The sequence below is a fragment of the Microtus oregoni genome, unplaced genomic scaffold (assembly GCF_018167655.1).
Source record: "Microtus oregoni isolate MIOR12 unplaced genomic scaffold, Mior012 000002F_ref0000024, whole genome shotgun sequence".
Classification (NCBI taxonomy): Eukaryota; Metazoa; Chordata; class Mammalia; order Rodentia; family Cricetidae; genus Microtus; species Microtus oregoni.
In genome coordinates this window covers 76,620,466-76,635,820 of record NW_024543061.1, presented here as the reverse complement: position 1 = coordinate 76,635,820, position 15,355 = coordinate 76,620,466, and the positions used below count along the sequence as shown (strand labels likewise).

The window sequence follows — 15,355 nt, the reverse complement described above, 5'->3', positions numbered from 1 at the left end:
GATAATGTGATGCTAAAGTCAGAGAACATGGTAACATATGTAACCTTATAATGTGATGCTAAAGTCAGAGAACATGGTTAAAGTCACCTGCAGTCAAAGCCATTGCTCAAAACTTTCCAGTGGCAGCACCAACTCTCTATTGCACTTTATCTTTCCACATTTTGCTTGGGCAGGGGAAGCCAAGGCTGTATTTAAGGTGAGATGAGGAATGGTAGCTGTTGTCTGTGTGTAACTCTAATTCCAGCATTTGGAAGGCTGAATCTGAAGAACTGAGAGGTTGAAGCCAGCCCAAGTTATATGACAAGACTCTGTTTAAAAACAAAGAACAAGCAAACAGCCATGTTTTTATGCCCTCGGCTGAGAATGTCCAGTTAAGGTCAAGTCAGCTGGCTATGAAGACAAACTCACTGTCTCAAGAATCAGTTGCTTCATATAGGAAGATGTGTTCTGGGACTAAACACAACAATCTAAGATCATGCATTTAAGGTATGTGGGAGAAATTTGCGTGGTCCAGTCATTAACCTGAAATTATCGTTCAGTCTCAAAGTATACTGTCAATGAAGTTTGCATTTTTTGATATAAAACAGATTTTTTAAAAGTGCTAGTAAATATGATCAAGCTTGGGTAAGGAGCTATTTTCTTAATTTCAACGAGAGTGTTGAGTTATGTCATTAGACCCCAAGCTGAACTGTCCTGCCATTCTGGTAGACTCTGTTTCTGCCATAGGAGACACACTCACGAGGACACACTTGGAGGAGCACAGAGAATGACGTCACAGGGTGCTTACTTGTCAACACAGTGATTGATCTGGAGGGTTTGGTGACCACGTTCCCATTGACCACCACCAGAGTGATGATGTAATAAAGACCATGATAAGTGGCCTTGAAGACCACAGGAGGAGGCAGTGTGCTGTTGAATGGCTCAAATTCGAAGAAATAGTTTTTGGACTCGCCAGCGACTCTCACAACATACACAGATGCTGGGCTGACGATATCGGAAGCTTCTAAAGACACAACGATGTTGTTGTCATCTTGAACAGTCACGTGGAACGTTGCAACAATCTGTTCAAAAGAAAGACAAGAGGTAGAAGTCAGAGTCAGGTGATGGACCATAAAATTATACCAAGGTGATTTTCCTAAAGCAAAACCACTCATGGTGAATATAGTTACCTGTGGTAGCTCTGTATATTTCAGTCACACAACAAAAGTCAGTTTTCCCATCTCATGAAAAATGATCTGAGTTTTGCTAAAAACATTTGATATTCCATTGAAAATTCGTCTTGAGCTCATTACAGGTGTGGAGTATTTCGTGGGAAAAGCATACTATACACATCAAATGGGCGAGCACATGACAAATGAAGTCACTGTCAAAGTTAATTTCCAGCGAAGCTCTGTGTTCTGAGAAGTGGGAGAAGTGTTTGAGCAAACACTATTTTAGAGGAAGTCTTTTCAAGGTAATTATTTCCTCTCTTTTTCTCACCTGTCAGTTCTGAAAGTGGGGAAGATGTCAGGACAGAATCCTGGGAAGGTAATTCTCTTTGTTACAAATTAGCCAGCCCTTAAGCAAAGAAGACATGGAATCTCTAGCCTTTTGGATTCTTGGTCCTTGTGCACAGTGAGCACAAGCCTTGGGCAGTGATGCTCGTGCTCATCTGAAGGACAGGACAGTGCACAGCTGACCTTCCCCTTGGAGTGAGGCCAACAGAAGCGTTCAGTCTTCTGTGCCCTGAGTCTACTCCCTGCTGCTAAGTGCTGCTGTCCCTAACCAGACAACTGTTCGAACAGCTGCATTCTCTCAGCCTATCTTTTCCTTGCTGAGAAGGAGAACCTGAAACATCTCCCTTAGTGGCCTGAAACAACGGGGAGGTGTGCTGTAGACGGGGAAGGCTCAGCTATGAGGAAAGAAAATGAGGATTCAAACACAGAGCAGCCTCAGAACGAGATCATGTTTGGTGATCTCCATGACTCTGTTCATGAAAAGCCAAGTGAATTGGACACTCGGGTGATAGCAAAACCTTTAAATTAGCTGACAATTATTGAGAAAAACATTTAGATTTTAGCTTATTGAAATCATTGACAAAATGTGCTACCCTATCCATAATAGTTTTTATTTAAGTGTATTTCATGGTTTATTTGGAATCTAAGAATATTTGTATCTTGGTCACCTAAAAGAGTCTTATTAGTTATCACTATTTCCCACAGATCATACATACATGGATTTACAGTGGGTATTTGGCTCAACAGCTGTAAGTTACATTTGGGGAAAAGAAAAATAAAATTCACTCATTTAATTTTTTATATTTCACTTCTTCCTTACACAAATAAAGTTTTTAGCACATAATAGCAATGACAATGTCCTGGTAACCAAAATCCAGAACTGAGCCAAGCACTGAATAGTTGTCAAATCTGGCTTCTGCGTCTCATTGATTATAGAATTTGGTTCACGTACTCAGAAAACACTAAGTTTACAAACCTCAAAGTCATAATTATAAAGATTTTTTTGCACCATGTCTCAGCCAGCCGGTAGCCAGGGTGGCTGCAGCGATAAGGACAGGAAGCCAGAGGCGCAGTCTGTGTTTGAGTAGATGTCTAATGTGTGACCATGCTTTACAGACAGTGGCATCTTCCAGAAAAGGGAGTAATCTTCCAAATGCTAATGGCAGCTTTGGCGATGATTGTATCAGCTATGAAAATAAGTCTTGGCCCATGCACTGCGCGGTTGCCAAAAATAAGTCAGAGTGGCTAATGAGATTCACTCGCTGGGACTAATGGGGACAGGCAGTGGGCCAAGGGAAAGCTCGGCACTGAGCCTAAAAGGAACCTGGCCTCGGCTGGTGCCTTCTTCCTGGTCCGTTCTACCTCGGATTGTCCTGGGATCTATCTATGCTCAGGAGGAGGGTCGGACTGTGTGCTCCAGGCATGAGTTCTATGCTAAGAGGAAGAAGGAATAGAAGGATCGATCCCTGATTTAAGTCCTGACTGTAAAAATACCTTTAGGAAAAAATTTATGAAGCTGGGCCCACCAGTGTTGCTTTACTCTACTCTAAGATTTTCACCTAAATTTCCTTTATATAAAACTTTGAAGAAGTTTTTTTTTTTTGTTTGACAGTGTCATGCATTCATATGATGAACTTAGTAGTTCTCAGCCCCATCCCCTCCTCGGGACCCTCTCTCTCATTGGCACACTTCTCTGATGGAGGTGGGTCTTGTATCTTATCTGTTGCTTTCATTGGTTAACTAATAAAGAAAACTGCTTGGCCTAATAGGACTGAAAATTAGGTAAGCAGACTAGACAGAACAGAATGTTGGGAGAAAGAAGCCGAGTCAGGCAGTCGCCATGATTCTCCCACCCGACACAGCCACAGGTTAAGATCTTTCCTGGTAAGCCACCTTGTGGGCTACACAGATTATTAGAAATGGGTTAGATCAATATGTAAGAGCTAGCCAATAAGAGGCTGAAACTAATGGGCCAGGCAGTCTTCAAAAAAATACAGTTTCCATGTAATTATTTCAGGTATAAAGCTAGCCGTGCGGGCGGCCGGGTGCCAGGAACATAGCCCGCTGCTCCCACTATACTTCTGGGTCATGCCTCCTTCTCTTCTCATGCCTTGGTTTTGTGCAGAGTCGCTGAGGTTAAGTACAACTTCTTGCCAGAGCAGCGGTTGGAGGCTCTTTACTGGAGCAGGGAGAACTCACCAACAGTTACATCATGGAAGAAAGTGACAGCCCTGCCCCAACAACTGTTGATTGTCAGGAATCCATCTCACGAGGTGGGATCTAATGGAGTGAAATGATGGGACCAAGTTTATCTTCTCATGTCTATTGGGATTCGTGGTTCATGAACTAAAGATCAGCTCCTTGGGGCAGCAACTAGGGCCTGGGGTTTGGCTATAGAAAGAACTGGTAAATCAGGAGCTGTGATTGGCCCGTAGCTATTCCTGAGAGGAGCTCCTGGAGTCAGGGTGGGAAGCACTACTGAAAAGGCTCTGGGTATAGGATGAGGAAAGAGATTGACCAGAGACCAGTCAGGTCCTGGTTAGCAGTTCACTGTCCCAAATAAAAACAGTAATAATGGCTACTATTTGATAAGCTTTTGTAATAAGCATTTTTATATATGGTTTCTCTTTTACTCCTTAAAGCAGTTATCAGAGATAAGTATTATTATCTCCGGTTAATACAGTGAGATAAAATAATTTATTTACATCCATCGCCCAGGCTTGATGTCAGACGGTCTGTGTTTATATTCCTGCTTGGCAATTTACTACCTATGAGTGATCAGAAACATCTGAGGATCTCTGAACTTCATTTTTGTGATGTCTAGAATAACGAGATATCACTCATGAATTGTGTCCATGTGGAGAGATTTCTGTAGTATCCAAGCACAATGAGAATGACAAAAAGTTCCATCACTCACTGTGTACTATTAAGAAACATAAATGACATTTTCTTATCAAGCTGTGCGTGGAGGAATGAAATGGCAGTTTACTGTACTGAACAACATAGAGACTATTTCCTGACATTATGGAGATACGACACTTCCGAGGAAGAACTCAAACTTGGCATTTTTGAACAAAACGGAGAGCACTGTGTTGAGAGATGTGCCAAGATTTTCCATGACATGGAGGGACATCATAATAGCCACGTAGCCAATTCTGCATTTCATCAAAAACTTCAGATGCATCCTCTCTTTGAGGCATCAAAACACCCAATGATGTTGTTAACTCACAGATGAAGTTGCTGAGGATCAGAGATAATATGTAGATTTCTCAAGGCAACTCTTACTGTGTGAAGGAATGGACACTATCCTAGTTAGCTTAGCAGTCAACTCGGCTCTGCGTAGAGTCGTTTGAGAAGGGGCCTCAGTTGAGTGGTTTCCCAGATTGGACTGAACTATGGAAGAGTATCCTGATTGTTAATTGATGTTGGAAAGCCACCCCAGCGTGGGCAGCACCTGTCTCCAGACAGGCAGGTCTAGCTGTATAAGGAGGTTTCTTGCATGGTGTCTGCTTGGGTTCTTGCCCTGATGTCGTCCCCCATGGTGGACTGAGAACTTGAAGAGGAAGTGGAAATAAACCCTTTTTTCCACTGAGTCACTTCTGGCTGGAGTGTTTTATTGCAACAACAGATTGAAACTAGAAGATGGACTCAAGGAAATTCTGTGACTTTTTGTTATGCCACTGTCCCCATACTGTAAGACATGAAGAAAGAATGACTTCCCAAATGCTGCCTTCCATATCTGTGTGCAGTTGATGGGGAACTTTCTCCGCACAGACCATTGTTGAGCCCTCAATATTAGACCTGGTAGATGATTGGAAAGTGTGGTAGAAAAAAAATGTAAAGATCAACTGACTTGAATTCAAATTCCACTTCACAGCTATGTCTCATTTTAATTCTTTCCAGGTGTGTCCAAGCTAGGGATGGTTATGAATTCAGCTCAACACATTTGTAGACAACAATGTCATATTACCATGTCAAAAGGTTGGACATTCTTTTGGCCTTCGTTGCCTCAGCTAAGTGACAGAGATACTAAAACCTGATGTGAGGATATATATATATATATATACACACACACACACACACACACACACATATATATATATATATATATATATATATATATATATATATATATATTTGGAGGGAGATTGGGATTATAGCTGTACTTTGCCTACCTTCCTTCCAGCTAGGAACTTAGTAGATCCTCCCTAAGGACAAGAGCTTCCCACTATTTATTTTATTTAGTGTGTGTGTGTGTGTGTGTGTGTGTGTGTGTGTGTGCACGCATGCATGCCACAGCTTTGGGGGTCACAGAATGACTGGCAGGAATCAGTTCTCTCTTTCCACCTTGTGGGTCAGAGGGATTGAACTCAGGTTGGCAGGCTTGGTGGCAGGTACCTTCACCCTAAAGCCACTAGTACATTTCTGATCTATTTCCTCGTTGATTTTCTTTAGACTATGTAAATTTTAGAAGCTGTATCTCTCCTATAGGATACAGAGTGTAAGAATAACAGGTGGACCAGTAGTCCTAACTTTCAGGCCGTTTGCTCACTCCTTAGTGTTATGCTTCTGTGACGTCACGAACAGTAGAAGCCAGCATTTCTCTTTCTCTTAGTGCTGTGACAGCCTGAGCTCACCTGTTTGAGTGAGGTAACCATGGAAACAGTGTTAATACTAATGGTGCTGAGAAATCCGGAAACCTAAAATCTGTGCTTAGCTGATGATGATAGGTAAGGAGATGGGTTTTGAAGCCAGAGACCCACAAATTCCATACGATCTTAGCAGGCAAACAACTGGGCACATTCTAGACACCTGTGACTTCCTTCTGTCTTTATGTGCTATGAGAACTAGATGATGCTGGTTGCTTAATTTTGCCCCTTTGGAGTAAAATTTAAAAATGGCTCCCCCTTGCGAGGATGCTTGGGAAATGCTGCTGTTTCACTCACTGGCAGATCCCGTTAGAGACAGCCGTGCAGAGCTCTTATTTTGGAATGCCTGAGTGAAAATTTCCTCACAACCATGAAGTATCCAACAGTGCCGGCAGTTAACTAAATCCTGAAGAGAGTTAACAAAGAGCCCAGCCTACTACCTGAGATCACCACATGCTCGCTTAGGTAAGGCCCTGGTGAAACTGTGTAGTTCTGACCTTTAATGACACTTTCTTTTAAGTTGCTTAGGTTGGCAGCACCATGTGAGACCTTTAAAGAAAACAGTCTCATGTATCCATAGCCACTAGGGTCCTATATGCATGGGGGAGAGCCCAGAAGTTAGGGAAATGGAACACAGCACTTCACTGGCTTTGCTCAGGGTTTTCTTTCAGACAGTAATGGTCTCAGTCTGTAGAAAAATAAGTTTCTCCCATGAGGCATGATAGCCACACTTATCTGTGAGTATAAGGGTCTACATTTAAAATTAAGTTAGGTATTATTATGGTTTGATAAAGTGGTAATAATAGGTTATTATCGAAGATTCCTGACCTAACCAGTCATGGGTTGTCGACTGTTTCTGGTACCAGGCATATTTCTCTCCTATTGCGTGGATCTTTAGTCCACTTAGACTGCTGTTGGTTACTGCCAAGATGTAAGAGTTAGCTGATAAGAAGCTAGAGGGATTTAAATCATACAGTTTCTGTGTGATTATTTTGGAGCTAAAGGGCCAGGAACTAACTAGCAGCCTCCCTACTGCAACTGGCACCCCACATTGGGCACCAATTTGTTGCATGGAGGGACCACTTGTTAAACTAACTAGCAGCCTCCCTCCTACACCAAGACACCAGTGCTGCTGTTGAACCTTTAGGGATATCTTGCCGTGTAGGTCATTGTCATTCTTCAGAGGAGTCGCATCAGGTTAGGATCAGCAAACATCGCTGAAAAGGGACTGGAAAGACCATAAGCCAGGAGACCAAGAAACCTGCTGTGACATTTTTGTGTTCTACATATGACAGAGGTGCTACATCTATGAAATATCAACAATAGGACTGCCTGACAAAACCTGAACAATTCTAATACCAGTTGACACCCCAAAGGGTGTGGGTAAATCTACCAGGGCCCCGTCCTTACACGGAGAGCTGTGGACAAAGAATGCTGAAACAATGAGAATTAGTCTTTCCCAGGAATGAGCACCCTAGTGGGTTATATAATACCAAGTAGTCAGCTCTGAAACCATATACTTATAAACAATTCCAAATGACTCAGTATGCTTTACTTATATATTTACCTACACATGTGTATTGCATGTGTGTGTGCGCACACGCACACACATGTATATCAGAAATGATTAAAGAAAAAAGAGGCCATGGATTTGAGAAGAGCTGGAGGAAAGAGAGAGGGGGGAATGTTGTAATTTTGTTTTAGTTAACATAAAAGTTTTCAAAAGTTAAGAATTAATGCTAAGGCAAAAGAAATACCTCCGGGTTGTGAAGTAGGAACTGGCCAGCTCCCGTTCTAAAACAAAAGCAAACGTTTTTCTACATTGCCCGATGATTCCAGAATGCCTATTGGGAAAACAACTGCTTGGTAACGAAGGGAACAGGCAAAGAGTGTCTGAAGACAAAGATCAGGGCAAACGAACAAAACCGTGAACAGCTAAACTGGTATTCTACTTACAAACACGAATGGCTTTATTCCAAATAGCACAGGAAGAAATGAGAGACAAAGAGATAAGGAGACGAGTGAGAAAGGAGCCAGGAAGATGGTGAGATCCTGGGAAGTGGAAGGGGCAGGCAGCCAATGGAAACACAGATGGAGAGGGAGCCAAGGGTATTGTAAAGCTGGGAATGGCTAATGTTGTGTTTGAAGATAGCATTTTAATCAGCAAATGTTTTCCCTCTCCTGGGCTCCCAGTCTTCAGGAAGGTCTGTGGCACTCACGGCGCCTCGGTGTGCCTGGAAAGCTTCTGGCACTCCCTAAGAAGGCTGTTTTACCTCAGCATGGTAGGGTGTAGAAATGTTCTCTGAAAGTTGGCACCTGATGGGAAAGGAATTGGTGAGAATGAGCATATCTACTAACTTAGCAAAATATTTCATGGGGGATTTGAAATTTTATCTGAGGGGAGTGGATTGAAAGCCCACTCTTTCAGGTGTGTGTGAGAAGGAAGACATTTCTGACTCCAGCATGGAGTCCTGAGTGAGGAGAAGCAGAGGAGAAGCAGAGAGGAAGGGGGTGGAAAGGATGAAATGGCTTAGGAGGGAAATCACAGAAGCACAAGTCTAAGCAGCCTTAAGAGACTCAGAATGCATAGCCCTCTAAACCTAGAGACTTGGATGGGTGTGTGTTGGTTGCACACACACACTGGCATACATGCACACACACACCAATATGAATAATTCAAAAATAAATAGTAAAAAAATAAATTATGAAGAGTAACAGAGATTTTTTTTTCTTTTTGTATTTTTCGAGACAGGGTTTCTCCGTAGCTTTTGGTTCCTGTCCTGGAACTAGCTCTTGTAGACCAGGCTGGCCTCGAACTCACAGAGATCCGCCTGCCTCTGCCTCCCGAGTGCTGGGATTAAAGGTGGGCGCCACCACCGCCCGGCGAGTAACAGAGATTTAAATTAGCAGTCTCTTTATAGAAAAGTATAATAAAAACAAAAGGATCATGAAGGAAATAATACCATTTGAAAAAAGACCCATGTCATGGTTTGAATGTTGGGGGTCTGTCTTCTGAGACTCATCTTGATGACCCCTGTGGCAGCCTTGGGGCGTGGTGGTTTAAGATGTGTTGGCTTTGTAAGAGGGCTTATCTCTTCCTCATGGGTAGGTGCTTGCTGTCTTGTGACTGGGGTGCTTTGAGGAACAGACCACTTTAGACTAATTCTTCTCATCCTTCCTAATGCTGCGACCCTTTAATATGACTCCTTATGTTGTGGCAACCTCCAATCATAAAATTATTTTCATTGATATCTCATAACTGTAATTTTGCTACTGTTATGAATCATAATATTGACATCAGATACGCAGGATGTCTGATGTGACCTCTGTGAAAGGGTAGTTTGACTGCCAAAGGGGTCATGACCCACAGATTGAGAACTTCTGCTCCACAGTAAGACTGCCTCCATGTCTCTCTCTCGCACACATGTTTGATTGCCCATATTATGAGATAGCATGAGACTCTTATTGGATGCTTCCATCTGAACAGAGAACTACATTCCTTTCCTTGGTTTAGTGAACCAGCCTCAGACAGTTTTGCTATGGTAATAGGAAGACAGGTGGTGACACCTACATTGGGTGAAGGATCTAGAGTAGGTTGCTCATGGAGTCTCTTCTAAGTGTCCAGTAAATAACAGCTCTGGTCATGAGAACTTAGGGATAAGAAAGAATTGCAGTTCTTGCCCATCAATAATCTGTTTCAGGATGTCAATCAGAACCTTTCACAGTTTGCCCTCCTGGTTTCTCTACCACCACTGTTCCAGCACAGTTTTCAAGAACTCGGCTAACAGCCAAAGCTTGACAGTATCCACCCGCCCCACATGCCCCCTGCCTCTGTGGTCCTGCTTGCGTGTTCCTTCAGGGTTCAGATTTCCTCTCCTCCTCACTTTTGCTCTCTGACACCACATCTCTATTTAAACAATCAGCCTTTTCAGAGGCCCTTGACAATTAGTCTATTTTTGTACTCTTACAGCCTGTATGGGGACCTCCTGGAACATATCCCTCTAGTTGCCAGACCACGTCTCTTCTCATCTGCCCCAGGCCCACCCACCTTCAAATGCGTGTTTAAAGCATCTCAGTGAATACAAAGAGGAAAGATGCTCAGGTTCTAGGTGGAACTGGGGTGTTTTCCCTGTGCATCTTTCTTTCCTAGTGTCAGCTTGAGTCACCAGTGCATGGTGCTCAGCCATCACTGATGCTGCTCAGAATCAGAGGACGAGTGGAACAACAATATGATATTTATGTTTTATAAATGAAGCTCAGAAATACCCTTGTCTTTGAGAACAGCTGGAGAAAGACAGTCTGCAGTCTACCGTGCCGAGTGAAAGGCTCCATTCTTCCGAAGGTCGCACATGTGCATAAAGAAGCCTCTCACACTGGGTGTTGGGACATGTCATGACTTCTCCGTGACATATGGAACTTGTTCATCGCTGTTTCACTGTTAAATATTTCTCATTATTGTATCTTTTTTAAAACGTGAGAAAACAGACATTTTTCATCACCACAAAAATAGTTTCAAAGGTAGTTTAACAGTTAGATAATTTCTAGGGTACTGAGCCCATGGCAATGGTAAACTAGTCTGTAGGATTATTCAGCAATGTTCCAGTCTCTTCCACACATTTCTTTGTTTATACAGATAGTTGCTCTGGTGGTCTGATCCAAGTCCCATGTTCAGCAATCTACAGCAGTTAAGGTAAGACGTTTCCATTTAGGAAGTTTTATTCATTCGTAATAAAGTCACAACATGAACCACTTTCACAGACAGCTGAGGGTGAAAGGGTCACGGTTTGAAACCAATGCTAATGTGTTTAAACTTCTGAGACTTGCCTTTCCTATCTTTTTTTTTTAATTTATTTAATTATTAAAGATTTCTGTCTCTTCCCCGCCACCGCCTCCCATTTCCCTCCCCCTCCCCCGATTAAGTCCCCCCCCCCCAGCCTGAAAAGCAATCAGGGTTCCCTGTCCTGTGGGAAGTCCAAGGAACCCCTGCTACTGGGAACTCACCAAGACCAGCTGGCCTGGGTCTGGAAAAGCCTGGGATAAAACCGGACTCTCTGAACATAGCGGACAATGAGGACTACTGAGAACTCAAGAACAATGGCAATGGATTTTTGATCCTACTGCACGCACTGGCTTTGTGGGAGCCTAGGCAGTTTGGATGCTCAACTTACTAGGCCTTTCCTATCTTGAATACTCTGAAAAACAGCTTAAAATCAACGTTTAGTTTTCATTTCTCAACCACTTGATCTCTTCTTCCTCCTATGTCTCCTATTTCCTTTCTTTATGTCTCCTCTCCTGTCGCTCTGGGTCTGTTTGGTTAGTTCTGTATATAAGTTTCCTGGTAGATTTTAGCCTCACGGGTCTAAAAAGCTGGTTTGTGGTCTAACATAGGACTTTGCTTTGCAGAGTTTAATAAATGTTTGCACAATTAAATCTAATTCCATACAGTCACTGAACTAAATGCTAAGGCCTTTAACCAGAGCCTTACTGTGACTGCGGCATATGCCTCATGTGTCAGAATTTTGCTTAGCATATCTTAGTTTCTCTTTTGCTAAGGCAAAACACTATAATTGTTGTGGATGGAAATGAAAAGAAAAAGACTTGGCCAAGCACAACAGACAGTAAGATAGGGAGAAATAAAAGAGAATGGAGATGGAATGGATGGGGTCCGACAGAGGAGAATAAGAAAGCGAACAGAGAAAGACAAGGGGGACAGGAAGAATAAAGTTTCCAAATTAAGAATAAGCACAAGTGATCAATGGGGGCTGAGGGCTAATACCTTGTGCCTTCGCCGCTATTATTGACTTGGGTTATTCATTTCTTGTGCTCTCATTGGGCAGTTAAAACTCAAGCTGAGCACCAGTGACATCTCACTTGTCCTTCTTTCTGCTGTTGACTCTCCTCTCTCCCACGACTAGGCTGTAATTTGTTTTTGATTATTCAGAGAATTATGTGTTCTTAACAACATGCAGACAAATCATCAATACATCATCTGTTGCTATGGAAACTAAAGGACATCTAATCATCCACCTTCCAGGCAATAGCCATCCATTCACTTGGTTAGGTTTGTGTACGAAGAGTCATAGAAGGTCCCAGAGAACCTAGATAACAATGAGGGCCCTAAGAGAGACTTACATAGATCTAATCTACAGGGGAAGCAGAAAAAGACAAGATCTCCTGAGTAAATTGGGAGCATGGGGACCTTGGAAGAGGGTTGAAGCAAAGGGGAGAGGCAGGGAGGGGAGCAGAGAAAAATGTAGAGCTCAATAAAAATCAATAAAAATTAAAAAAAGAGTCAGATACTGGATGGGAGACAGGACTCAAGGACTGCCTTCATTTAATAAGTTTTCAGAATTATGAATTAGTAAAAGTTGAGCTCATGAGTCATTTATAAGCAGTAAGAGACACACATCAGATGCCTTTAGACAATAACTATGGGATCCATCTTCTTCAGTCATTTCTCTTAGGCTTTCTCTATTAGTTTAAGCTTCAGGGAAAAAGTCGTAGACCTTTTGCTCACATAGTTTACTAGTATTTTATAATAATACAACAGAATATTTTCCAATCACAGTTGTGTCTAATTTGTGATTGGTAATAGGAATAATTACATATACCTAGTGAATAACAGGGAGATTCGTTCTTTCATTTCAAATATGAAATACCATTAACATGATGCATTAGCTTAATTGATTAATGGGTCTATTTTGGCGCAATCCATTTAGCACGCAAAGTGTCAGAGATTTTTACTTTTCAGCTAATTATTATCTAAGCCCAAACTGACTGCTGTAATGAAAAAGGGAAATGAATGACATCAGCAGCAATCGTTGGCATATGTTAAGTGCATAATGTATGTTGGAATTGTTCGAGGTATTCTAGATGAGTTGTGCCTCTTTCTTGAAGCAATGTTTAGAAATTATTATTATTATTGTTATTATTATTATTATCATCTTGTAATCAATGACCAGGAAATAGGCAACAGGAATTCAAATGGAAATTCAAACACTAATTTTGTATTCTTACTTCATACTCAATACACGATCATGTTTGTGAACAAAAGAGACAAAAATATCCTGCCCCCACGAAAGTTAATTGGAAATAAATAGTAGCTGTAATAGTCAGCAAGCAATATAAGGACAGAGTGCTGTGGTAGAAAGAATGCTCTATTAGCAAAACTGAACTTAGCAGTTGAATTGAAATGATATAGGTAAAGTATGTGGTGCTGGGAAATGCAGATACAGGTTTCCTGGGGACAGAGAATGAATACATCAACCTTCTAGGTGCAGATAGGACCTTGTAAATCATGCTTAGATGGCAGAGAGGTCTTCCATGGGTATCGGTGTTCTGTGGATGAGAAACCACGATCAGCCTGAGAACAGAGGCGGCCTGAGTGGCCATGTGCAGCCTAGACTGGGAAAAGTAGAATCCTCAGGTTTCATGAAGCCAAGGACACCTGAGGCCCATGACAAGGAACTGTTTTTCTCAAAGGCATTCATAGGAGGAGAGTACTTCTCAAATGTGGGTCTTTTCTAATTCAAGCTGGTGAAATTTGTATTATATTGTTTCAAGTTCTTAAACTTGTCCAAGCTGTTTGTTCTTCCTCTCTGCCTCAAGAGACAAACTTGCCGAGTTGAGCTTTCTGCCCACTCTCTACAGACACGAAGGAAAGCAGTCAGCTGGGTTATTGGTTGGGGTTAAAACTATTTCTGAAATTAGGTAATGATTTTCTAAGGGGAGGTCAAAACTGCTTTCAATATTTTTCATTTTAGATAACAAAATAAAATAAAAACAAAAGCAAGACACTAGGTGGTTTATCACTGGATTTGTTCATAAATGTACTTAAAATTACATTGTCATAGAAAATGTCTACATTAAACTATGCATCAGAATAGGACTTTTGGAACTTAAAAGTCACAGAAGCATAGGAAGCTTAAAAAGGGATCTGAGATTCTAAAGCTGTCAAAAGGCACCCTGGGGGTTATAACACTGCAGGACCAAGAACGTATTTTGCCAGGAATGCCTTATTTTTCAAAGTTTTAAGTTTATATGCTGTAGGTATAAATCCCGTGGTTCCAGGTAACTCCCATATTTTTATCTACTTTTTAAAAAATGTTCTTTTGTCCAAGCCAATGTGACAAGAGTCATCCAGGCTAACGGCACTCTAAGAAATTCTTGCCAATAGTTGAGAGGTGTTTTCACTGTGAAAATGGAGGATTGGCTGGGCAGGGTGGTTTGCAGATAATCCAGTGTGAAATCTTCTTAGCTGGGTCTGGCTTTCAGCCACCAGAGAAGCACATATATAAGCCTGAGAGGTTTGAGTAGAACAGGCCAGCGCTTGTCACATACAAAGCACTGTTATCTATGTCCTTCACAGTGCGAGAGTAAGTCCTCTACTTTGGTCATCTGAGACCAACTCATGTTACCAGCTTCATGATCTTATTAACTTTTTACTGACACTATGCTTTGTTGTCTATACAGTTGTTCATGTCAAGTTTAGGTTTAGAAGTATTAACAAAAGGTAAATGGACAAGATGTCCAGAAATTCTATGTGGAATAGAAAGAAAGTGGTGAAGAATTAGGTCACTTGATGTCAGCAGGCTGGTAGATCTTCCTTCCAAAGATTCCAAAATTCAACAAGGAGCTCAGCAAGCAATTTCTTTCTGTGAGAGATTTGAAACTGGTTGAGAGAAATTCCTTCTTCTTGAGTAAATTCAGAAACATCAAAACCTGCACAAGAACTTGAGGTGTTCTTGATCCCCCCAAGCCCTATTATTCCATGTGCTTGGGAAAGAACAGCCTATTGATACCTTTAAAAGACTAGACCATTTGTAAATCAGGCTGGCTAGTTCCGGGACAGGCTCCAAAACTACAGAGAACCCCTGTCTCAAAAAACAAAACAAAAACAAAACAAAACAAAAAAGCCCAACCAACCAACCAACCAAACAAACAACCAAACAAAAAGGCTAGACCATTGTAGGCTGAGGCTGCTTATTTGTTTCCTGGCCTCCCAGACCCAAAATAACTGCACATAAACTGCATTAATTAAAACACTGATTAGCCAATCACTTAAGCACATTTCTAGCTAGCTCTTACATCTTAAATTAACCCATTTCTGTTATTTTATATTTTACCACAAGGCTCGTGGCCTACAGGCAAAGTTCCAGCTGGTGGCTCCATGGTTTCTCACTGACTTTGTCTTTGTTCTTCCTCTATGTG

At 41.8% G+C, this 15,355-nt stretch overlaps 1 protein-coding gene across 2 annotated transcripts in view; it reads right to left on the bottom strand.

Annotated features, from left to right (window-relative positions):
• Positions 1-15,355, bottom strand: part of Ptpro (protein tyrosine phosphatase receptor type O) — a 219,757-nt gene that overhangs the window by 99,435 nt on the left and 104,967 nt on the right. For both annotated transcript variants that reach the window (XM_041640812.1, XM_041640822.1), the window contains exon 2: positions 788-1,061. In XM_041640812.1, coding sequence (XP_041496746.1) covers positions 788-1,061 — 274 coding nt within the window. The remainder of the gene's footprint in view (positions 1-787; positions 1,062-15,355) is intronic.